The sequence below is a fragment of the Cryptosporidium ubiquitum genome, assembly GCF_001865345.1.
Source record: "Cryptosporidium ubiquitum isolate 39726 chromosome Unknown contig_20, whole genome shotgun sequence".
In the NCBI taxonomy this organism is placed as follows: Eukaryota; Apicomplexa; class Conoidasida; order Eucoccidiorida; family Cryptosporidiidae; genus Cryptosporidium; species Cryptosporidium ubiquitum.
Window position 1 is genome coordinate 605,107 of NW_021639828.1, and position 23,345 is coordinate 628,451.

The 23,345-nt window shown below is 26.7% G+C and overlaps 17 protein-coding genes across 17 annotated transcripts in view; 11 read left to right on the top strand and 6 right to left on the bottom strand.

The window, feature by feature from the left end:
• Window positions 1-446, top strand: part of cubi_01576 (uncharacterized protein) — a gene marked incomplete at both ends in the record, with an annotated part of 1,435 nt that extends 989 nt beyond the window's left edge. Inside the window, one exon of the mRNA XM_029018588.1 lies at window positions 42-446. Within this exon, the coding sequence (XP_028873815.1) occupies window positions 42-446 (405 nt within the window). The remainder of the gene's footprint in view (window positions 1-41) is intronic.
• A 6-nt stretch (window positions 447-452) lies between these two features.
• On the bottom strand, window positions 453-1,309 carry cubi_01577 (uncharacterized protein; the record flags this gene model as incomplete). The annotated part of the gene is made up of 3 exons (XM_029018589.1): window positions 453-707; window positions 813-947; window positions 1,127-1,309. The coding sequence occupies 3 exons, from the start codon at window positions 1,307-1,309 to the stop codon at window positions 453-455; spliced, it is 573 nt and encodes a 190-aa protein (XP_028873816.1).
• A 543-nt stretch (window positions 1,310-1,852) lies between these two features.
• cubi_01578 (transcription factor with SANT domain) lies at window positions 1,853-2,707 on the top strand (the record flags this gene model as incomplete). Its single annotated transcript, XM_029018590.1, has 1 exon — window positions 1,853-2,707. The coding sequence occupies one exon, from the start codon at window positions 1,853-1,855 to the stop codon at window positions 2,705-2,707; it is 855 nt and encodes a 284-aa protein (XP_028873817.1).
• Window positions 2,708-2,711: 4 nt separating this feature from the next.
• Window positions 2,712-3,498, bottom strand: cubi_01579 (tRNA-intron endonuclease; the record flags this gene model as incomplete). Its single annotated transcript, XM_029018591.1, has 2 exons — window positions 2,712-3,128; window positions 3,187-3,498. 2 exons carry the CDS (start codon window positions 3,496-3,498, stop codon window positions 2,712-2,714), a joined length of 729 nt encoding a protein of 242 aa, XP_028873818.1.
• Window positions 3,499-4,622: 1,124 nt separating this feature from the next.
• On the top strand, window positions 4,623-7,391 carry cubi_01580 (uncharacterized protein; the record flags this gene model as incomplete). The annotated part of the gene is made up of 1 exon (XM_029018592.1): window positions 4,623-7,391. One exon carries the CDS (start codon window positions 4,623-4,625, stop codon window positions 7,389-7,391), a length of 2,769 nt encoding a protein of 922 aa, XP_028873819.1.
• A 468-nt stretch (window positions 7,392-7,859) lies between these two features.
• Window positions 7,860-8,243, top strand: cubi_01581 (60s ribosomal protein L28; the record flags this gene model as incomplete). The annotated part of the gene is made up of 1 exon (XM_029018593.1): window positions 7,860-8,243. One exon carries the CDS (start codon window positions 7,860-7,862, stop codon window positions 8,241-8,243), a length of 384 nt encoding a protein of 127 aa, XP_028873820.1.
• A 622-nt stretch (window positions 8,244-8,865) lies between these two features.
• On the top strand, window positions 8,866-9,651 carry cubi_01582 (uncharacterized protein; the record flags this gene model as incomplete). Its single annotated transcript, XM_029018594.1, has 1 exon — window positions 8,866-9,651. The coding sequence occupies one exon, from the start codon at window positions 8,866-8,868 to the stop codon at window positions 9,649-9,651; it is 786 nt and encodes a 261-aa protein (XP_028873821.1).
• A 478-nt stretch (window positions 9,652-10,129) lies between these two features.
• Window positions 10,130-11,548, top strand: cubi_01583 (transcription/splicing factor-like protein; the record flags this gene model as incomplete). Its single annotated transcript, XM_029018595.1, has 1 exon — window positions 10,130-11,548. One exon carries the CDS (start codon window positions 10,130-10,132, stop codon window positions 11,546-11,548), a length of 1,419 nt encoding a protein of 472 aa, XP_028873822.1.
• Window positions 11,549-12,119: 571 nt separating this feature from the next.
• Window positions 12,120-13,088, top strand: cubi_01584 (ubiquitin fusion degradation protein; the record flags this gene model as incomplete). The annotated part of the gene is made up of 1 exon (XM_029018596.1): window positions 12,120-13,088. One exon carries the CDS (start codon window positions 12,120-12,122, stop codon window positions 13,086-13,088), a length of 969 nt encoding a protein of 322 aa, XP_028873823.1.
• Window positions 13,089-13,100: 12 nt separating this feature from the next.
• Window positions 13,101-13,517, bottom strand: cubi_01585 (uncharacterized protein; the record flags this gene model as incomplete). The annotated part of the gene is made up of 1 exon (XM_029018597.1): window positions 13,101-13,517. One exon carries the CDS (start codon window positions 13,515-13,517, stop codon window positions 13,101-13,103), a length of 417 nt encoding a protein of 138 aa, XP_028873824.1.
• Window positions 13,518-13,902: 385 nt separating this feature from the next.
• cubi_01586 (uncharacterized protein) lies at window positions 13,903-14,220 on the top strand (the record flags this gene model as incomplete). The annotated part of the gene is made up of 1 exon (XM_029018598.1): window positions 13,903-14,220. One exon carries the CDS (start codon window positions 13,903-13,905, stop codon window positions 14,218-14,220), a length of 318 nt encoding a protein of 105 aa, XP_028873825.1.
• A 460-nt stretch (window positions 14,221-14,680) lies between these two features.
• Window positions 14,681-16,018, bottom strand: cubi_01587 (26s proteasome regulatory subunit S4 like AAA ATPase; the record flags this gene model as incomplete). The annotated part of the gene is made up of 1 exon (XM_029018599.1): window positions 14,681-16,018. One exon carries the CDS (start codon window positions 16,016-16,018, stop codon window positions 14,681-14,683), a length of 1,338 nt encoding a protein of 445 aa, XP_028873826.1.
• A 785-nt stretch (window positions 16,019-16,803) lies between these two features.
• Window positions 16,804-18,603, top strand: cubi_01588 (uncharacterized protein; the record flags this gene model as incomplete). The annotated part of the gene is made up of 1 exon (XM_029018600.1): window positions 16,804-18,603. The coding sequence occupies one exon, from the start codon at window positions 16,804-16,806 to the stop codon at window positions 18,601-18,603; it is 1,800 nt and encodes a 599-aa protein (XP_028873827.1).
• A 146-nt stretch (window positions 18,604-18,749) lies between these two features.
• Window positions 18,750-19,331, bottom strand: cubi_01589 (uncharacterized protein; the record flags this gene model as incomplete). The annotated part of the gene is made up of 1 exon (XM_029018601.1): window positions 18,750-19,331. The coding sequence occupies one exon, from the start codon at window positions 19,329-19,331 to the stop codon at window positions 18,750-18,752; it is 582 nt and encodes a 193-aa protein (XP_028873828.1).
• Window positions 19,332-19,840: 509 nt separating this feature from the next.
• Window positions 19,841-20,944, top strand: cubi_01590 (uncharacterized protein; the record flags this gene model as incomplete). The annotated part of the gene is made up of 1 exon (XM_029018602.1): window positions 19,841-20,944. One exon carries the CDS (start codon window positions 19,841-19,843, stop codon window positions 20,942-20,944), a length of 1,104 nt encoding a protein of 367 aa, XP_028873829.1.
• Window positions 20,945-21,395: 451 nt separating this feature from the next.
• On the top strand, window positions 21,396-21,832 carry cubi_01591 (uncharacterized protein; the record flags this gene model as incomplete). The annotated part of the gene is made up of 2 exons (XM_029018603.1): window positions 21,396-21,545; window positions 21,617-21,832. The coding sequence occupies 2 exons, from the start codon at window positions 21,396-21,398 to the stop codon at window positions 21,830-21,832; spliced, it is 366 nt and encodes a 121-aa protein (XP_028873830.1).
• Window positions 21,833-21,927: 95 nt separating this feature from the next.
• cubi_01592 (metallobetalactamase) lies at window positions 21,928-22,992 on the bottom strand (the record flags this gene model as incomplete). Its single annotated transcript, XM_029018604.1, has 1 exon — window positions 21,928-22,992. One exon carries the CDS (start codon window positions 22,990-22,992, stop codon window positions 21,928-21,930), a length of 1,065 nt encoding a protein of 354 aa, XP_028873831.1.
• Window positions 22,993-23,345: the final 353 nt, after the last annotated feature.

Genomic DNA, 23,345 nt, shown 5'->3' on the forward strand with positions numbered 1-23,345 from the left:
CTACTCAACCAGCAACCCCAACTCCCACTCAAACTACAGAGACAACGTTAACAACCATTTCTCCTGATATAACAACAAAAGGATCTGTAGATCCTGGAGTGATAGCTGGAGCAGTAGTGGGAGGTATTGCAGGTATTGGGCTACTAGGAGGATTGGGTTTTGGACTTAATAAGAGGAGAAGAAGGAGTGGTGGTATTGGAGAAGGTGTAAGTAATTTTGATTCTAATAACTTAAGGGGAACGGCTGGGACGTATAAAAGTAATGTTTCTAGTGAAGGATCTAACTCAGTTTCGGTTGTTGGAAACACAGATTCAAGACAACAAAAACCTAGAGGTCCTGAGGTTATTGCTTCAGGTTTTGGAAATGTAGGTGAACAACCTTTACCAGCATATTCTGTAGGAGGATCAGAAGAGTATAATAATGAATTCTCATTCTTTGAAGATTAAAATCAATTAAGTTATATTTGAGAATAGCTTAATTTCGTTAAGTGAAAAATTGCTGTTAGTATTACAGTAAATACAAATTCTTTGATGTTTTTGCCGAACATCATTTTCCTTGATTTTGGTTATATTGGGGTTTCTTAAACAGGAAGCTGAAGATGCAATAATATGTTTACAACATTTATAATACGAAGCTTTAGTATAGTAATCCAGATTTTTGTTGGTTACTGGGCAAATTAAACAATTAAGGATATTGTTAAATTTATTCTGTAATATGGTTATCAATTTCATAAATTGCATATAAAATAATTGAATTTTTAAAAACAATATAAAGATAGTGAAAAAGTAATTGTTCAGATGATTATAACTTACTTTAACCTCAAATATATCCGAAAGCTTTTTAATGTGTGAAACTATCTTGGATTTACTTAGTAACATATTAATAATAGCCTCTTTATTATATAAAAATCCCTTATTACATATTACTATTGGAGGATTCAATGGTTCCTGAAAAAATAATAATCAATTAGAAGAGATGAAAATAACAAACATTTTTTAAATACATTTTATATTATGATTTTGATTTGTAATCTGTGTTATCCCATAATACGTATTCTAATATGTAAGGGATATTCCAGAAAACTAAATATAATGTTTTAAAGAATGCAGTAGAATGACAAACTTACGTTAGTTAAGTAGCATTTTGTCCATCTCTCATGCATAATAAATTTGGTTGAATTTTCCTCGCTTGTTAATTTTACTTGTACATTTGGCATGTACCCCATTCCACCTAAATTTCTCTTAAATCCATAACCTTTGGTTTTCACAACATCTCCTCTTTTTGGGATACTTCCTCCATCTCCACCCATATTTGTGTATTCTTTTGATTCTTGAGTTTTCACACGCTAAGTTGTTGGTAAAAAAAATATGACAGTTGTAAATAAAATTAGTATAATTAAGAAGAATAATAAGATAATTAACTTTTGGTGTAAGGGAATTTTTTATGTTTTTTCTTATGATTTCATTCAGAAATCTTATTATGCATAATCTATATTTATGTCATTTTTGAATGGCGCCAAAAATTAATTTTGTTAATATATTAATTATATTATTTGTATATATAAATAATACACATGTTAATATAAAAAGTAGAAATAATTCAAAGAAGAATTAATGTAAATTAAGAATAATTAAAAAAAAAGATGAGATTTATCAAGTAATATTGAGCCAAAGGTAAGAAAGATAAAGTTGAAAGTTGAAGTTTAATATATTATTATTACAGTTAAAACTACTGTAAAAAGAATAAACAATATATATATTAATAAAGCTAAAAATTTCTAACAATTCTGGTAATTTTAATTTAACATTAAGCCCGTCATTAGAATAGGTTTGTCTATTTTTTTCAATATTAAATGGGAGGAAATGATTCAACAAAGGGAGATAATGCTACTTTATGGAGTATTGTAATTAAAACAGCATATAGAAAGAGGAGATCCAAAAGAAAACAAAATGAACAGAAAAATGAAGGAAGTGGCCTAGATTTGGATAATTATAATAACTACACCAGTACAATAGGAAACAATAATTTTACTGACAGATATTCAGGTGACAATACAATTTTAAATGGTAATACTTGTTTCTCAAAGAATCAACCAGGGCCAAGTATTACAGATACTAAGAGTAATGGGGATGATTTACTAAAATACTTATTGGATGGAAGCCCTGGACAGGAAAATAAGCAACTAGAAGACAAAAATACGGTTTCAAGTGAGTTTGAAGGAGTTAGAACTGAAAGCAATTCAAATAATAGTTTTTTAAGTGAATTATTTTCAATTGATAAATTAAATGGAGATGGAGGCTCTAAATTGTCAATAGATTGCAAAGGAGATATAATTATAGAAGAAAATTCGTTGAATGGTGGTTCTGGAAAACAAATGGATTGGCTTGGATTAATGGAGGGAAGAGTATATATTAATGAGAATATGGCAGGCACATCCTTACAGCCATATTCTGGTGCTTATAAGAGAACAAAAGGTAAAAGATGGTCTACAGAACAGACTAATAAATTTTATGATGCTTTGTCACTATTTGGTACGGACTTGATGCTAGTAAAATCTGTCTTCCCAGAATTTACTGATAAGCAAATACACGATAAATTTAAAGCAGAAGAGAAGAAGAATAAGGATAAGTTGGATGACATATTAATTAATAATAAGAAAAAGTTAACCAAAGAAGATGTTTTAAGATTTAAACAAAAATATAAATAATTAATTAAAAAAATCTTGAAATTTCTATACACTGTATTTCTTCACATTTGGAATTACATTCAACTAAAATAAGTTTTTTTGAGACAGACTCGCATAATCTTGATAAATTAATAATCTTTTTATAATTAATTACAGGAAATTTTACCAGATATTTTTTATTATTATAAGTAATTTCTTCATATCCATCAGATTCTAATTGATCATTATCATCATATGTAAATTTACATATTAATATACAATGTTTCCCATGTACTAAAGAAGGACTTTTGTGGTATAATATATAATCAACTCCAAATTTCAATCCGTCTTTCACTATGTAATTCTTTTCTTTAAAGTATTTATATATTATATATTGCATTAAAATTCGATTTTCTTTATTTAAGTGAAATTTATTGTAAATATTAGAGATATTTTCGTATGTCTAATAATATTGGTATTTCTTATTAGTATGAGTTACATTATTATCTTATTTAACTTACTAGTCCGAATGAAGCATTTTTGTCTGTAAATTCATCATTTACTAAATTTTTTACTTTAAGTAAAATGTTACAATAATCAAATTTTTCCCCTATATATATCAATTCATTTATATTATATGAGTATTGATAATTAATTTGACCATGAATTTCCTCATTTACTATTCTATTACCTATATTAAATTTCAAATACAAATTTTCTATAAACTTTAAGTGCATGCTTTCTCTCACTTCTGGAATCGCTATTACATCATTTAAAACAAAATAAAGTGGTTTTTTAAACGGAAAATCTACAAGTTCATCATCATCCTTCATTTTTTTTTTTCACTTCTTATATTAAGTCTTTTATTATATGTAGATTAATTAACAAATAAAATGATTAATTCAAGTTAGTTGCATTAAAATAGTGTGAAAAAACAATTTCATAATTATTAAAAATCAATTTAAAAATAAAAACAAGTTAGTAAAAACTTTATTAATGGTTTAATTTGGATTAAGACATCCAAGTAAACAGGAATTCAGAATTTATTTTTAAGAAAATATATTGCTTATGGCGCCAAATATTTGTGTGTTAATATAACCAGAATTAAAGAAATATATTAAATAGTTTCTAAATAAATAAACAATGTATGATGTTTTGAGGTTTACTTTTATGTAAAATAATAAAACTAAATAATTAAAATTGAAAAAAAAACTGTGGAAGAATAATGTTAACATTTTTAATCCATTAATAGTTCTGCCTGGATATAAAAAATTCTCTCGTTATTTTAGTTTGAATAAGAATGATAAGTGCTATTTTTACATAATTTATTAATTTTACTCAAATTTTACTTCAAATTATCTATAAACAATTCAAATAACAAAATTTTCTTCTCTTTATTTTTAATTTTCCGTTGTATTGAATTAATATCAAAATGGACATTTAGCGGGTAATTACCTCACATTTGGCGGTATTTAGAGAGGAGAATTGCATTTAAAGTTATGTGAGGATTTGATTTATGTGATTATTATTTAAAGATAAAGAATTAATAGTAATTATTTTAAGTATTAATTTTTTAGTCTTGAAAAAAAAAGAACTAAATATTAATAATTGGAATTACTATTAAATAGGGAAACTCAAAATAAGCTGATATTATATGTATAACTTTCTATAATTGGTGAATAGATAAGTTTATTGAACTGATTAATATTACCAGAAGAAATAAATTTTCAAAACTAAAAGGAAGTTTCAAATTTATTTAATGCATTAAATGTGTAGATAATAAATCATATTTTTCAAGAAGAATTAAAGAGAAATTAAGATATAAACTATTTATATGAAACAACGTTTAGTAGATACATATCTTTGAATATCTGGTGAAAAAACAAATAATAATCTCAATATATATTTACATATATTCATGAATCTGTTTGAATAGAAGCTTTGAGTTTGAAAATAAATGATTGGGGAACAATTAAAAACTACCGAAAAAGATATCATTGAATATGATACACCTAATATAAAAAAACAAGAATATTTGAGAATTGAAGAAATTAAAGATATGAGAATTTTTGTTGAAAGTGATAGTAATAAAAATTTAACAGACAAATATATTCAGTTAGAAGATAAAATTAATGGCCAAATATACGAGTTATTCAATAATAATGTTTTTATAGCTCTTTTAGAGAAATACGATGTTAATGACGAAAAAGAAACATTGAAGATTTTAAATAATGAACTTATAAATAATGAGATTCAGAAAGAAAACTATAAAAAATTACTAGAAATTAAAAAAAATTATAATGAATTAACACAATTATTTAATGAATTAAATCGTAATGAGGTCAATAAAAATATACTTTTTGAAAGAATCAAACAAAATGATAAGAAATTATTGGATTCAAGTTTATTGAATAATCACTTAATTAGTTCTGATAATGATGCTGGAATATTTAAAAGCAATGATTATTTAAAATTGCTGTTATTAGATTTAAGAATATTAAAAAAAGGTGTTAATTTAAACAATGACATGTTATTAGAAAGAGAAATGATTACTGATATGCTTAATAGAAATAGAGTCCATTTTTTTAGCATCAGAATGAATGATTTATTAAAAAGACATATAGAAGATGTTGATATACTTAATAAAAAGGATGAAGATTCTTTTTATTTGGAATCTGTGTTAAGAAAGAAGGTGAATCTTATACATTTAGAGAATATACAATTAAAAGAACAGATTAATAGAGATATGTTATTAATTAGTAAAAAAGATCAAGAAATCAGCAAACTAAGTTTTACTTTGTTCTCATTGCAAGATCAGTTAGATAACTCAATTAATAATCTTAGAATGAAGCTAAAAAGCAAATATGGCAATTTTATTCATTTACATAAAGATAACACATTTGATAGAATTGATAGTGGTGAATCATTCCATCAAAATAGTACAGTAAACAATCAAAGTCATATTAGTCCATCAACTCTTAGAAAACTATCCGAAGATAGTCAGGTATTATTCATTAATAAAGAAATTGACAATCAACAAAATAATTCAAATATGCATGCACATATTAGGCGCCATGACTATAATATTAATAATTCTATATTGAAAAGTGGTGCAAAATTACTCAGAATAAACAATGACCAGACCGAAGTTCCAAAGAATTCAGTAATTTCTGATATAGAAAAAAAGTTTTGTGAGCTAAGATCGTCTATTCCTTCAAAATTAAATATACTTTCTCAATGCAAACATGTCAGAAGTGCAATATCAACTCCAAGAGACTCAGTGGAACAAATTAACAGTAGTAATCTGATTAACACTCCAGTAAATAAAGAACATGAATTAATTGAAAATTCTGAAATTAGAACTCATCATGAATCCGGATTTAATGAACAGGCAGATGATAAAGATCTAGATATTACACAAAAACATAGTAAAAACTATAAAGATGAAGAAGATCATAGAAAACCACAGGAAGTTATTGAAACAGTAAATAACATCATTGACGATACAGAAAAAATAATGTGTAACGATGGGATAAATATTAGTGATGATTGCCATAAGAATGAGTCTATTAATAATAAGAATGAATCAGAAACAGGAAAGATTAAGAAAACTAATATTAGACAAAATTTATCATTGCAAAATTATAAAATAACCGATAAAAAAACAAACAAAATTGTAGCAGGTCAAAAAAATGTTCAAGAAAATGAAAGATTAAATGGAAAAATTTTACCCAAGTCTAGTAATACAGATTTGAAAATCTCCAGAACAAATTCAAAAGAGCATGTTAAAGCATTGAATGATGAACTAAGTAGTTTTTCCAAGCCAACAGCTGCTAGTTTATCAAAGAAAAGAACAAAATCTAAAGAAGGAGTTCTTGATGATTATAATAATTCAATTTCAAATAACATGTTTAGGACCAACTCAAAAACAAATCTGGTTTCAGTTAGTCATTTAAAAGGAGGTATCTTTGATGATTCTTATGTTCATAACGAGTCAATTATATCAGCTAATATTCTTAGTAAGAGAAATCTAAGAAAAGCCAATAGTGATTTGGACAACATTGTTCCTAAAACAAAAACAAATTTAGTATATAACTCAACTTTTAATATCAGTAACAAAGATAGTACTGTAGATAAATATTTAAATAATGAAAAGTATGGTCGTTCCAATACAATTGAGTTAAATGATCGGTCCAATTATCCAACTGAGATACCAATTGTAAAGGCTTATAAAGCAACCATTCAATCAATTAAATCCATCAATGATTTTCAAATAAACGATCAAAAAAGCAAAAGCCCCAATATAAACAACAACGGTGATATCAATAATGACAAAGGAGGCTCCTACTTAATATATTCCCCTGAAATCAAACCTTTAGATTTACAACCTATTAACTATAAGGAAACTAATCATTTAAACTCAAGTGATACAAATTTATTTAAAAGCAACTCCACACCTCTACTGAATAATACCAGTAATAACAGCAACATTCAATACTACCCATTCAATTTACTTAACAGTAAAAGTAGTAGCAGCCACTTTAGTCATTTAAACTCGACTCAAAACACAACGAACACTACATTTTCAAACAGCAATAATAATTTAGGGGGAAGTGCAAATACAAATAACCTTCAATATATTGCTCCAATTCCTACTCCTATTACCATTGATGCTGCTCAACAAAAGATTTTATTTCCAAATAATTTCCATACATTATACAAATAGTGCTTTTATTTAATATTAACTAAAAAAAAGGCGGCTTTTTTGCCGCCTTTTCTGCAATGATTAATGGTCTAATATTAATAATATATTTCTATAATTGACTAAGAAAAAAAATTAGTAATGATAGTTAATATGAACTGATTTGAGACGTAGAATTATATTATAGTACTGCTAATAATTTACATTACATTTATATATTATAAGTTTATTAATTTATTTAATATTAAAACTGATCATTAGTAATTGTGATTAAATAGTTTTTGTAAATAAAAATTTATAAACAAATATATTTTCATATATACAAATTAATCAAAAAAGAGTAAAAAAAAAAATCAGCCTGATAAAATTAATTTTTCTTGAAAAGGAAAAAAATTATTAAAAATAAAGGTAATAATTTAAAAAAGTATTCCTTTATCTTATATACTGTTTTGATTAAAAATTGGGTATATATATAATATTTAATAGTTAAAAATGTTTTCAACTGAACTCTTATGGCAATGCGTAAAGAAGAACACTTCTTTCATTAAGAAGAACAATGGTTTCACTTTCACATCTGAACCATTCAACATAATGAACTTAAATACTTTAAAGTATTCAGGTCTTGCAGCAAGAAGATCAATCGGTATGGAATTGGTCCCAAATTCTAATGGAAAACTTGTTAAGAATACAAAAATTATTAAGAAAAACTCTGGATCAAGCACTATTAGATGCCCAAAGAAATTCACTTCTAAGGTAAATCTCTCTAATGATTTTAAACAAGCAAAGAAAACTATCAAAAATCAAGTCCTAGCCCGTCCGGATTTGAAAAATGCTGCTATAATTAGATATAGAAAGATCCAAAAAGCTAAGTGCTAAGATATTGAAAATATTAAAAAATTGTAATTATATTTTTTTCAATTACTATCAAAATTGAAATTAGTATTTTTTTTTCAATTCTTACACGATTTCACCAGCTTAGATAGGTACTAGATTTTCTAATTATTAATTTAGTATTACTCCTCTACATGTAATTGTTTAATATGAACTTGAAACCAAAATGATTTGGAAATGAATATTATCTATACATTAAGTCTCAATTGAATCGATTGCTCATAATTATTTTAATGTATTCTTGATTTCAATGTTTTACAATATGTTTTATTAGCATTAATATCATTATATAGTGATTGAATCAAAGTAAATAACAACTCAAAACTATTTGAAGTTAATGACTATTCTATTTAAATATTGCTCCATGGCATTAAAAATGTTTACAATCAAACCGAACATTATTTGTACTATTTAACCACTAACATGTAAAAATTTAATTTTACAATTAAATATTTGGCGGTAATTTATCAACCAAGTTAGCGCCTTTTTAATAATCTCTAATTGTCAAATTGTCAAATTGAAATAAAATAGATTAAATTATTAGAAAATTACCATAAACTTTCATTCTTTCGTTAAAAATTGAAGAAGAGAGTAGCCTAAAGTTATAATGGAAGGGGCACAATTAGAAACATCTCCATTAGAATTATGCTTGAGTAACTTGATTGGAATCGATATTAGTAGTATTAATGAGAGTGAAATAAGTAAATCTGGAGCAAATAATTTGCAGTTAATGTTGAATTCAATTTGGTCTGATCTTAGTAAAGAAAATACAAAGGATGGAACAGTTGTAAGTCTTCCGAATAAACAAGAAATTCAGCTTCCTAGAGCATATCCTCTTCCAACAAAGAGGGAAAAGACCAGATGGGAAAAATTTGCTGAGCTTAAGGGTATTAAAAAAAGAAAGAGATCAAGGATGGTCTATGACCCTATTACTGATGATTTTGTTCCAAGATGGGGGAGAAACTCAATTAAGAAGATACAAAAGAAACATAATGAAGCAATTATTGAGATTAAAGGTAATATGGATGGAGACAAAGATCCGAGACAAGCTATTAATTTAAAAAGAGATATGATGATTAACAAGCAAAGACTTAGAGAATTAAAAAATAAGATGAATTCTTCTAAAAGCAAAGATACTTCAAAATCAGATGAATTTGCTCTAGGTATTGGAAATTTAAAAGACACTAACGTTAAAAGAAATAATTCTCAGGTAAAAGAGCTCTTTAATAGAGTTTCTTTATCAACTGCATCATATGGAAGAAGGGATAAGGTACTTCCAAATGAGGACCGTTCAGTTACTAAAATTAAAAAAGTAAAAAAAATTCTGGATACTAAAGATGAAAATGAAAAGTATAAGAGTATATACAGTAAAATTCTTAAACAAAACAGTTAATTTTTAGAAACCAACAATTTTATATAGCTAAATTTCCTTTTATATAATAGCTTTAAACTAAAAGAATTTCAATAGGCTCAAAATATTTAAGGTAAGGAAATTAGATTTAATTTTTCTTCTAATCAGATCAGTCTATCTAACTTCTATCTTTATTTTCTATACATTTTATGACTTTTTGTTTCAATGAAGATCTTGAAAAGAAGTTATTCTATATTATTTATTAAACTTTTTGCAGTAAAAACATATTTGCAAAAATTACCCGCCATAATATAAGTAATAATTTACATTAGAATGTGCAATAAATTAGTTAGAAGAATAGAAAATATAAATAAAAATAATTGGTTATTTTTGTAATAAATAACAAATCTTTCAGAACTGGCTCCTTGCAATAGTCGTAAAATAAATTGAATAAGGAGTTGATATAATTATATTTTGTTATGAACAAAAACTAAGATAAGCAAGATTGTGTATTATTAGAATGGAGGGGGATATTACGTCAATTGGGAATAGTTTCGGAAGCAATAATAATTACTTTAGAGGCAATGTACCTATTCAGCTACAAATTGCTGAACATAATAATGAAAATGTCTCCAAAAGAGAAAGCAGATGGTCAAAAGTGGATGAGGGATCTACAAGCAGATGGAAGAGTGTATATGAAAAGGAATATATTCCTCCAGCCTACTCTGACTTTCCTCCAGGAATGAATAACTATGACATTGATCAATTTTTAAGAGAACAAAGATTGGATGAGTTAATTTATAAACTTCAAATGGGAGAAATAGAGTATGGTAGTCCAGATATTAGAGAGCCAAGTCCACCTCCGATATATGACAAGAATGGTTCGAGAATAAATACAAGAGAAGTAAGAGTAAGAAAGAATATGGAGGAAGAATTGTCAAATTTAATAGAATATATGTCAAATAATGTTCAAGGTTATGTTGTACCAAAAGATTATAAGCCGTTAAAAAAAACTAAGAAATTAATAATACCATTAGATAAATATCCTGACTATAATTTTATGGGTTTAATTATAGGCCCAAGAGGATATAATCATAGAAGACTAGAAGCAGAGAGTGGTACACAAATTTCAATACGTGGGAAGGGGACTACTAAAGAAGGTAAAAAATGTGATCATCAAACTGAAGAAGAATTAGCGATGCCAATGCATGTTCACATCACAGCAGAGTCTCAATACAAATTAGATAAAGCAGTTAATATGATACAACCACTTTTAGATCCTTTCCATCCCTTACATGAAGAATATAAAAGAGATGGATTACAACAACTTGCAATTATTAACGGTACACTAAACACAAATTTGAATAATCCTAGTAGCCTAATAAATACATTTTCAAGCGGAAATACTGCAATAACTCTGGCAAAAGGATGTTTGCACTGTGGTTCTACACAGCATCCTACTTATGCTTGTCCAGATGTTAACTCATTAAATTCATTTAAAAGACCCGATATTAAATGCAGTATTTGCGGTGATAAAGGCCATATTACAAAAGATTGTAAGCAATATGTTCCAAATAATAATGTTGAAGAAGAATTTAAGAAGATGATGATTGAGCTTGGCCATGAAGTTAATTATAACGCAGAAACTACTAACAATGCTAATGAACTTTCCGGTGAATACAATGTTAATGGAGACTATTATGAAAATCTTTATTCTAATAATGATCAGCTTTATGATCAAAGTAGTTACGAACAACAAAACTACGATTGCCAAAGTGAAGTAAACAATACCAATGATAACGCTACTTTTGCTTATCAAACTTTCCATAACAATATTTACGATAGTAATATAATTATCAATAATAACAACATTAATAACCAATTATATAATAATTTCAACAATGACGATGATGATGATAATATGGACGAATCTGATTAATTTATGAATTATTATTATTTAACATAAAAAAATCATTTTGAAATAGAAATGGCTATATTTTCTACTTTTGTATTTTATTAATTAATAAATGTTATCTAATTATAAAATTTTATGTTAATTTATCTTTTTTTGTATTTGTTATCCACATGAATAATATATTGCATGCAAATTATTACGTATGCAAGAAGTGCCGGTATAGAGTGACATGTGGGGTTTTCCCGCCTTCGTGATAAATAATATTTTTACGAGTTTTTAACTTTATACGAGAACAAAATAATTAATCTTTAAATATTTATTTTGAAAAAAAAGAAAAAGATATTAAAAGAACTAAATTATTTTCTTTCTTAAAGTTAATAAAATAATATCTATTAATTGGAAATTGATTCATTCTTTGTTTCTTTTCACTAGTTAAATGACTAACTTGGCTGTTCAAGAGAGAAAAAAAAGGTATATTGAGAATAACATATTTTAAAGGTTAAAAAAAAGGAAATAAAGAGGATAGCTGTTTTTGTTTATATTTTTAAATTTAAAAGAAATTTATGTTATTAAAGTAAGAAATATCAAGCTAAGGATGTTCGGTTTCAGTAGATTTACATCTGGCAGTTTTTTCTCAGGAGGATTTGAAAATGACAATATACATGATGATTTTGAACAGATTAATAGGGGAGGATCTAACTTCAGAAGTTCAAGTTCAAATTTGTTTATCAATGAATATTCATGTTATCCTGTGAGTTTTGCAGGAAGAGACGAACTTGAGGGAGGAAATAAAATATTGCTACCTCCATCTGCTTTAAATCAATTAGCTAGAAGAAATATTACTTGGCCAATGCTATTTCAAATCAGTAACCCTGCTAAGAATAAGTTTACTCACTCTGGGGTGTTGGAATTTGTTGCAGAAGAAGGTACCTGTTATATGCCATATTGGATGATGCAAAATTTGGAATTACAAGAAGGGGATATTACTTCAATTATGAATACTTCATTAAGTAAAGGTACTTATGTTAAGTTTATGCCTCTATCTGTGGATTTTTTGGATATATCCAATCCAAAAGCAGTTTTGGAAACATCATTAAGAAATTTTGCAACTTTAACAGTTGGAGACACTATAACTATTCAATATAACAATAATTCATATAAAATCAATGTTCTTGAAACCAAGCCAAATAATGCAATTTCAATTATAGAAACTGATATTCAAGTTGACTTCGCACCACCACCTGATTATGTTGAAAGTTGCAATAAAAGTGAAAGTAGAGCAATGACTGACACTAACTTAACTACATCCGTTACTTCAGAATATTCTGTGGGTAATAACGATTCAATATTTTCTGGTCATTGTGAAAGATTGGATGGTAAACCTATAAAACTTAATAGCTGCAGCAGTTTGTACAGTAATAAGAGTGGTCAAACAAATATTTCAAATTCTGAGCCATGGAAAACTGACAGAATACCTGGAGGTGTTAGGACGTATAACGAAAAATATCAGGAATTAATTAAAAATGGGAAAATCCCAGGTATTGTTGGTGTTATTAAAAAGTGAAAGAACTATATCCTATAAATTATCATTATTTGGAGACGATCTATCGAATGAGTGAGATCTTTTTTTTTCTACACAAACTCTATAATATTTTTCAGAATTGTCATTATTGTTATTAGTATTATTATTATCATTATTATTATTATAACATTTACTTTTATTGTTTGAAATATTATTCAACATTGATGATAGTTTTTCTTCTCTTGTTCTATCCAGTTTTTTTCTATATTCATCATTTTTAACAATGTTATCATCAATATTACAGAATCCCTCTGATGTCTTATTAGTCATTTTTCTTAATTCTTCCCATGTTGGCCTTGTTGATCTTTGAAGTCTTTCTTTGATTGTAGATCCATCTGGCTTGACTAACTTTCTCTTGTAGTAGTATGGGTTTTCTACTCCTCCTGGCTTAAAACCACGGCATTTTGCCATATTTTAACACTTAAAAACAATCTAATTATTTGTAATTAAACAATTATTTCAGATTAATTTATTTACATTGTAATGAGTGATTAAAATATTATTTATTTAAAAAATCAGTCTCTTTATTTTTTAAAATATAATTATATTAGAGAGAGCCCGCTCATTTCTGCATGAGTTTTTCATTTTTAAATAAATAATTATATTACTTTTGAGTTTAAAAGATTGGATTGTTAGGTTAATAAAAAGAAAGTCTAAAGAAAAGAAATTATTCAGAATAGAAAAAAAAAAGAAAAATTAATTAGAAGAGTATTATTAGTCAATAAATCATTAACCTATTTCTCCAAAAACATTAGGTTTATATTTTAAATTTAAAAATAGAAGTTTAAGAATTAAAATGAGTGCTCTTATAAGTACAAGCTTTGCCTTACTTGTGAAAGAGCTATTTTCCAATAAATCAATTGATACATTTAAAGATAAAATACTTGAAAATATTGATATAAAATCAGCATATATTCTAAATAAAAGTATCAAAAAGAAGCATGTTTCTAAATTATTTAACGGATTTATGTTCTTTTCTTTTTTATTATTCTCAACCGGGTTAGGATATTACTACTACACAAAGATTTATAAAAAGCAAGCAAAAGATGATTCCAACAACAAAACTTATATATTTGGTGACATTATTAGTAAGCTCTCTAAGAAAAAAAATTAACAAGTTTAATAATAATAAACTATTAAGAAATATTAAATATGTTTTTGGCGCCAAAAAGGTATGTGCTTATTTTTACATGCAACCCCACGCAAACAATTATTGAGATAAAAAATGGCCTTTGGATTTTAATATATACAATATTTACTCAATTATTGTTTTCTTATGATAGTTATATACATATGATGCAAGTTTTTGCTAAATGGAGAAATGAGTAGAATGGTACTACTAAAATTTAATATTTTACTAGACTTCTTGAATACATTGAGAAAAGAAAAACCCGACAATATACTGTTTTTCAAAATGAATAAAACAAATATATATTTAGACCTATATATTTTTACTTAATTCCCATTCATAGTTTTATCTAAGCATTTCTTATAATGAATGAACGAATATATATATATATATGAAAAGTCTTTATTTAAAACAAGTGCAAAATGGGAAAACAAATGAAAAAAGTCTATAGATATAAGCCTTCAGGTATTCCACCCTTCTTTCTATACAAGGCTTTTTCTTTAGCTTTCCTAAGATCTTCTTGTGTAACCCTCATCCTTCTTTCTCTAAGAGCTAGAAGACCAGCTTCAGTACAAATCGCCTTAATATCAGCTCCGCTGATATCATCTTTTGCCATAATAAATTCTTCCAAGTCAACATCCTCGGATAAAGTCATTTTGCTTGTGTGAATTTGAAAGATTCTTCTTTTGGTTTTACAATCAGGATTTGGAAGCTCAATCTTTCTGTCAATTCTTCCTGGTCTTATAAGAGCTGGATCTAAACTCTCTATTTTATTAGTTGCCATAATAACTTTAACGTCTCCTCTTGCTTCAAAACCATCTAATTGATTAAGTAATTCAAGCATAGTTCTCTGAATGTCCCTCTCACCTCCGCTTTGAGAATCGTGTCTCTTAGTACCAACTGCATCAATTTCATCAATAAAAACAATGCTTGGAGCATTTTCCTCAGCAACTCTGAATAATTCACGTACAAGCTTTGGACCATCCCCTAAATATTTTTGAATTAACTCACTTCCAACTACCCTAAGAAATGTTGCAGAAGTTTCATTTGCAACAGCTTTAGCTAAAAGAGTCTTCCCAGTTCCTGGAGGACCATACAATATTACTCCCTTTGGAGGCTTAATACCAATATCATCATATAATTCAGGGTGTGTTAAGGGAATCTCTACTGCTTCCTTTATTTCTTGAATTTGTTGTTCCAAGCCACCAATATCTGCATAACTTTCTAAAGGAGCTTTATCTACCTTCATTACAGAAACCAAAGGATCCACCTCATCATTCATTATACCAACAACAGAGTATACTTTATTATGTAATAATACTGAGCTTCCAGGCTCCAGTTGGTTCTTATCTACAAACGATAAAATATTTACATAGTATTCAGATCCTACCGAAGATGAAACTATAGCATGATTTTCATCTATTATCTCTTCCAAAGTTCCAATGTTCATTGGAGACCCTCTTAAATCATCCACCTTATTGTGTTCCTCCTCTGCTGTCTCTGCCGATGGCTTTACACTCTCCATACTTGTGATAAATTCTTGTTCCATCATTAAATAATCCTTAATCCTTTCATATTTTAATAATCTGAGTCTGCATTTTGCATTTGGAAGCACTGTTGGTAGTCTTGCATATTGTGGTGGGCCCTTTTGCTTTCTTTTCCTCTTCATTTCCATTGGAGGTGGTGCAGATTCCAATTTTTTTTTCTCATCTTTACCATTATTTCTTGATTTCCTATTATTCTTCATACCCCCCTCCCCAAGTACACCATGCGAATTTCCCATACTTTACACTGTTATTACCTTACTTAAACATATATTTTCTTGTGTGTATTTTTTTTCAAATTCAGCTTAATTCTAATCGCTAGTCTCACCAAAAGAAGCTTTTCTTGACTTCTTTTTTTTCAAATTTATTTATTTATTCAGATTTATAGCTTAAAATTCCACGTGTGCCTTATGAATGCTTTATTCATAATATAATTGGAATTTTACATTTATAATGTATTACTTCTACTTCAAATAAATTAATATACCCCCTTAAAACTTTTCCCGCCCCCTCATTCTTATACCCAATATTTTTATGGATCAAATAATTGGCGCCAAATGCTCTTATTTTTAAAAATATTTTTAAAGCCCTATCAGAACAATTATTATATGAAAAATTTACAAAACATACACAATTAAAAGAAATGAATTTCTAAAAAGAAATTTTATTCTTGAAAATTGGGAATAGATGTTTTACTCAAAAGATTAGAACAACTTTTTACTATTATTACGAATAACATAATAATAATAACAATTTCATTCATGGCGCTGGCGCCAGGTGCATTTTTTAATTAACTTTAATTAGAGAATTTTTAAAATAATTATTAGAAAAAAAAAAAAAATATAACTTTGAGGTTAAACTTAGCCAATTTTTTGTAAATAATATTCAAGGAAATCGAAAATCAAAATATTTTCCCTGATAGAAAAGTTCATGGTTTTTTCCAGAATAAAAATACAACCAGGTTTATTAAACAATTCATATTAATAACATATTAATTTGATATGAAAATCTATAATTAAGAATTATGGAAAATAAAAGAAGAACAGAAATAAAACGACATTCTATTTTTGATTATAAGTCATTAACTAGAGCATTAGACAATGCAGGTGTAAAAAGAATTCATGCTTATACAATTTGGAGGAATATTGTACAAAAAAACATTAAAGATGTCTCAGAAATCAAGAACATCCCAAAAGCTGCTTATAAAGTAATAAATGAACAATTTTCCATATTAAATATACAATTAATTAACTCACAAACATCAAAAGATGGTAATACAACTAAGATTATTTTCAGATTACAAGATTCTCATGAAATTGAAGCTGTTATTATGAGATATGGTGATGATCAAGAAAATGAAAATACGAATTTTTGTAATGATAATGATGGTCAAGAGAAAATTGTTTCAAAAAAGTATAGAAGAATCTCAATATGTGTATCTTCCCAAATTGGTTGCAGAATGGGTTGTATGTTTTGCGCTACAGGTTCTATGGGTCTTAGAGGTTCTCTTTTATCAGGTGAAATTCTACAGCAATTATATTATATAAGAAATATACTTAACGAACCAGTGAGAAATGTTGTTTTCATGGGTATGGGAGAGCCATTGGAAAATTATGATGAAGTTATTGATGCAATTAGATTGATGATTGATCCCAGATTATTCTCATTATCTTCTGGGCATATACTTGTTAGTACTGTTGGTATACCTTCAAATATTATTAACCTTGCTGACGATTTACCTGGAGTTGGACTTTGCCTAAGTTTACATGCACCAAATCAAACTCTAAGAGAGAGAATTATACCAATTGCAAGATTATATAAAATTTCTGATTTAATTAGATCATTGGATATTTTCATTTTTAAGACAATAATTAATAAATGCCATAAAAATTTACTAGATAATAGAAATAAAGAACATATTAAAGATAACATGAATTATAATGACATATTAATTTCAAATAAATTGTTATATGGACATAAAATGATAATTATTGAATATACAATGCTTAAGGACATCAATGATTCAGAAAATCATGCAGTTGAACTTGCGAATTTACTCAAGAACACCCCAATTTCAAAAAATATATTTGAGGAACTAATAGATAATAGAGATGATAGTATTAATATTAATATTAATAAAAAAACATTTAATAATTATATAACTGATAACCAGATAATTAATAAGAACTTTAAAAACCATGTCGCAAATACTATTTTAAAAGAATTATCCAAAGATTTTAAGAGAACCAATTTTGCCATAGTTAATCTTATTCCATATAATAAAACCAGTACTAGCACTCGTTTTTCCACTCCATCTAAGGAAACCATAACAAAGTTTGCCAAGACACTCATTGATTTGAATATATTTGTAACAGTTCGAAGGAAAATGGGAGACGAAATTTTTGGTGCATGTGGCCAACTTGCATTAAAACATGCAGGAAATTATAATATTGAGGATATTAATCAACAATTAAGAGGAATTTCTGATGAATACCATTCTGATGAAGACTTTATAGATGATGAATTACTTATTAATTCATCTGAAATTGAGGATTCTGAGCTTGAAACATTGACTAGTTCTATTAATACTAGTGATCATTCTCAAACTTCAAGTAAGTCTGTAAATATAAAGAGCAATTCATTATTCTCCATACAAACTAAATCTAATAATAATTTCAAAATTTCAAATATATTTTCCACTATTTTCTCTTCGTATTATAAATTATGTAAGAGTTTTATAGTTAATAATAAAGCATCAATTTTACTTTTTATTGGATCAGGTTTTTATATAAATTACTTGCTCAGAAAAAATAGAAACTCTTAATATATATATATATATATATATATATATATATATATAATTTAGGTTTCAATTTGTTAATATAATTTATTTATATAAATGCTGTATTTTCTTTTATTCTTCCTAACAATTTTATTGATCTGTTCTTTTTTGATTAATAGATTCGGATACTATTGCTTTGTGGTAACCTTTTCAATTGTCTCAACTAATTCAAATAATGAACTCCCATCATCATCTAAACTTAATATAGAAATGTTTGGAACTTTATTTAAAAGCCTTTGTTCATTATCCTGATTAGTATCTATATGCATATTTGCTTGTAGCTGTCTTGCCATAAATGAAATGGATTCAAGCTTCTCACAGAATACAAGTCTATGCTTCTTCAATCCAGCCTTGAATATTCCAAATTCTTCCATATAATTTGTTATAACTTTCTCATCTTCATCAGTATCAACCTGTACGAATAAAAAAAGATCTGTGAACCCAGATAATTTTATTAATGATTCTTTTACCTTTAACTTCTTAAGATTTTCAGCTTCCTTATTGTAACAGAATCCTATTGAAACTTGAAATCCTGATGAATCGTCTTTACTTCCAATTTGCTCTGATAAACTCAGATTTCCATCTTGAAAATCTGTACCAATTTCTCTTTGACTTGATACTCTGGAATTTGCATATAATGTTCTATTATTGTTATTATTATCGTTATAATTATCGGTACTGCTTATATTGGAATCTCGTATACCAATCATGTACAGTATATAATTGAATAACTTTTTTATCAAATATTTATAAATTAAGTGAAAAAATAATATAATTAAACCCAAGAATATCGTCCAAACGATTAATAATTGCAGGTTCTGATTGGAGTTAGTTCTTGTAATATTTAATTTTTCCTTCCTCCTGGACATTTTAAATGTGATTTTCACTAATTTCAGATATTGTTGGTGCAAGATCCAAGAATTATTCTGTTAAAAAATTAATCAATTATTACAAAAAAATTTCGACCCACTTTATAAATCTTTTAATCAGTAGCTTTTGTAATTTATTAAGATATAAATTCTTAAATGTGTCAATTAAAGAATATTGTATTTCCTGCATTATAATTATCATTATAATAATAAATTGGTTGGCGCTCATTCTGAATTGAAATATAAGTTATATTACTTAAATTCTTTGTTTTACAGATGTATTAAAACTGAAGTTAATGACTTAAAAATTAGAGAAGATTTCAAATATTTACAATATTCCCACAAAAGATATGAATGGTTACATTCTTTTCTTAGGTTCTGGTTCCAAAGAAGGTATACCAAATCTTGAGCATGTTTTTAAAAATATAGATAATATTAATAAAGGAAATGATCCATTTTGTGAGATATGCCAAAAATCAATTAAGATTAAGAGTAAAAATGTACGAAATCCTTTTTCTATTATAATTAAAAGTCCCTTAAGTAATATAGACAATTTTCAAAATGAAGACCACAATACGTTTCTTTTCGAAATCGGTTCAAGCTTTAGAACTTCAATGCTTCAATACGCAATACCTGCAAATATTAACAGGATAGATAGTATTTTTTGTATGAGTTCAAATGAATCCTCTTTTAATGGAATTGATGAAACAAGGGAAGTCCAAATATATGAAAGGCCAGTAAGTAACGATGGAATAGTATTTTATGAACCAAAAATTAGAGTTCCAACATATTTGACATGTTCCGCAATATATGCACTTAATGACTGGTATAGGTATATAATCAATTACTCTTTAAAAGATGACTTGAAGTCAAAAACTAAAATTGGTTGTGTTCGACTTAACATACTTGATCCACGTAATTCTCCAAATGCAATTTCAATAGATTCACTATCTGCATTTAATGACTACTTAAATTTGAGTAAAAACTTTGAAATAACCGATTCAACTGAGAATAACTTAACTTTTAATCCAATTATTATTCAGTATTCCAATGAAATAAAAATTATATCGTTATTTTTCATTGATTCAGATAACAAGTTGTGTTCAGGATATTGTATTGAATACATTCACGATAAAAAGGTTATTTGTATTGTTCCAACTTATTCTATAATTCCAAAAGAAACTTTAGTACTTTTAAAAGCTATTTCGCTGATTAATATACTCATTTTTCCAATCATACCAAATGATTCTTTTTCAATAAATTCAGAATCAATTAAAGATTCAATTAATTTCTGTGCAAAAATGATGAATGCTGAGAAAGTTTTCTTTTATAATATTAATTGCAATTGCTCACACGAATTCGTCCAAAGAATTGTTAATGAAAAAAGCATTGAGTTCCCTAATATAAATTTTACAGTCTCTTTTGACTCCCAATTAGTCCCAATTAACTCATAATTTTTTTAATTATATTCAGCTTTATATTAAATTATGTTTACTAATCATTGTTTTAATTCTTTTTGATTTGTCTTCATTTATTTCCTATTTAATTTCAATATTAAATAACTCAAAAATGTCCAATCCTCAGTTGGCCTCTTAAATTAAATTTATTTCTTTCGAAATACTCCAAAAAAATGCACTTTTTTTTACATGCAATGTACTTATACATTGCATGCATGCATTCATGCAAATTTTTAAAATGCTAAAATTTCATTGTACACGTCATTATTATTTTAATGTGGACAATTTATACCGGTATAGAAAGTCAATAAAAAAATGTTAGTAATTTTAGGGGGAAAAAATAGGCATGATTGACAATAAAAATAACTAAATAAATAATTACTTTAATCACTTAAATTTACAATTTATTTAATTTACCATTAATATTTTTTTATTATTAAAAAAAATCATGAGGATTTTAAATATATTATTCTTAATTACTGTCGCATTATTTGGAGCTACAAACGCACGCCCTATCACCACAATGTTTCTAGCAGCATTTGATCCACTAGCATTGGCAAAAGAAGCACATGATAAATTGAACGAGGATATCTCCAAGGTAAGGTTAAATTTAATAGGTTTTTTTAAAAAATTTAATTCATTCATTCATTTTTAACCATTTTGTTTCAGAATACCGACCAAATGATGGAAAATATCTCAGCTCACAGTGAAGCTGCTCAAAATGTTCAAATTAAAGGAGCAAAAATTGAATTTGTTAAACCACAAAGCGCTGAAGATTTTGAGATACAGAAATTGGCAACCGAATTTTTATTGATTGTTAAAGCACTTAAAGAAGTTTCAAAAGAAGAAACAAAAGAAATTCTCCAAATTATTCCATCAAAATAAATTAAATGAATAGTAATTTGAATAATAAAATTGTAGAATTTTTCAATATTTAATTATTATAACAATAACCAAAGTAATTATAAAATATTAACTTATTATATAGGTAAGAATAAACCATCATATGCTAATTCAATGGAAATTGTGTTAATGCATTTACCCTCGCTCTTTAGATTGATTAATTCATTATGTAACATTTTATTTGTTTCATTGTGTTCAACAGAACATGTCATACCAATAAAATAAACATATTCTGGTGAGAATTCTTTAATAAACTCCAAAGATTGAGAGATATTTGCATGAGCATTACTTATTTTATTATATGAGATGGAATCCAAGATAAGTGTGGATTTTTTTCTACCTTTAATAGAATTTAAAAACTCAATCGAGACATTCAACATTGGAAACGTATAATCAGAGATGTAAATAATATTTTGTTCTTCAAAATGAAAGCAGTAACCCATACATATACAGTGACCATGATTCATTGGGAATGCTGTCACTTTAATATTATTTATAGAAAATTCGATATTCTTAAATTCCTTATTACTATTTAAATTTGATTCTCTATTAAAATTATTCAAAATATTAGAAAGATCATTGGAATTCAAACATTTTTCTGTTTTGCCATTGTAAATATCAAAAACATTTAATTCGTATCTGCGCTTGAAGTCTTTAGAACTGATCAAATTATCTTCAAATGCATGGTTATTTATAATTTTATTATGTCTTATATTGATAAAATTCAAAGTTTCAGCATTCATATAAATTGGGACCAATGATTCTTTTTTTTGTTGAAAATACAATATTGAATTAAATCCCCCAACTGCATCATCATGAAAATGAGTCAGAATAACAGAATCTATTCTGGATATATTATAACTTGGGAATACTGAAATTGCAGCTTCTCTGAAGGATTTTCCTAAATCTATTAATACATTATAGCAATCGTCATCACCATTGTCCTTCTCTTGTTTATTTGGAATTCTCACCAGAATTGAAACATTATTCCTAGTATTCTTGATCATATCAAATGGACTTTCTTTTTTACCTACATAGCTACATAAACATTTGTAATTTTTTGAATTTAATGCGTGATGTAATAAAGGTACCGAGCTCGAAACACCAGTACCAACAAATAAAATCCCACATGGAAGTTTCATTTATATTGGTCTACAAATTTGTGTATGAATTTATAAATGCACTAAAATCATTTACAAATATCAAAGTCAAACTTAATATTATATTGTTATTTTTTTTAAAAAAAAAAAAAAAAAAAAAAAAAAAACATCTATATAAATATATGTATTTGTATATAATTTATATTGGAAACTCATCATTACAAAATAAAATGTGCATGAGCCCGCCAAACTAGAATAATTATTGAAAGGATCCAAAATGGTGTGAGGAAAATTAAACGAAAAGAAAAAAAAGAGAAAGAAATTAAATAAAATAATAATAATAATATAAGTACAATCTCATACTTTTACAAATATATAAATATATATATATATTT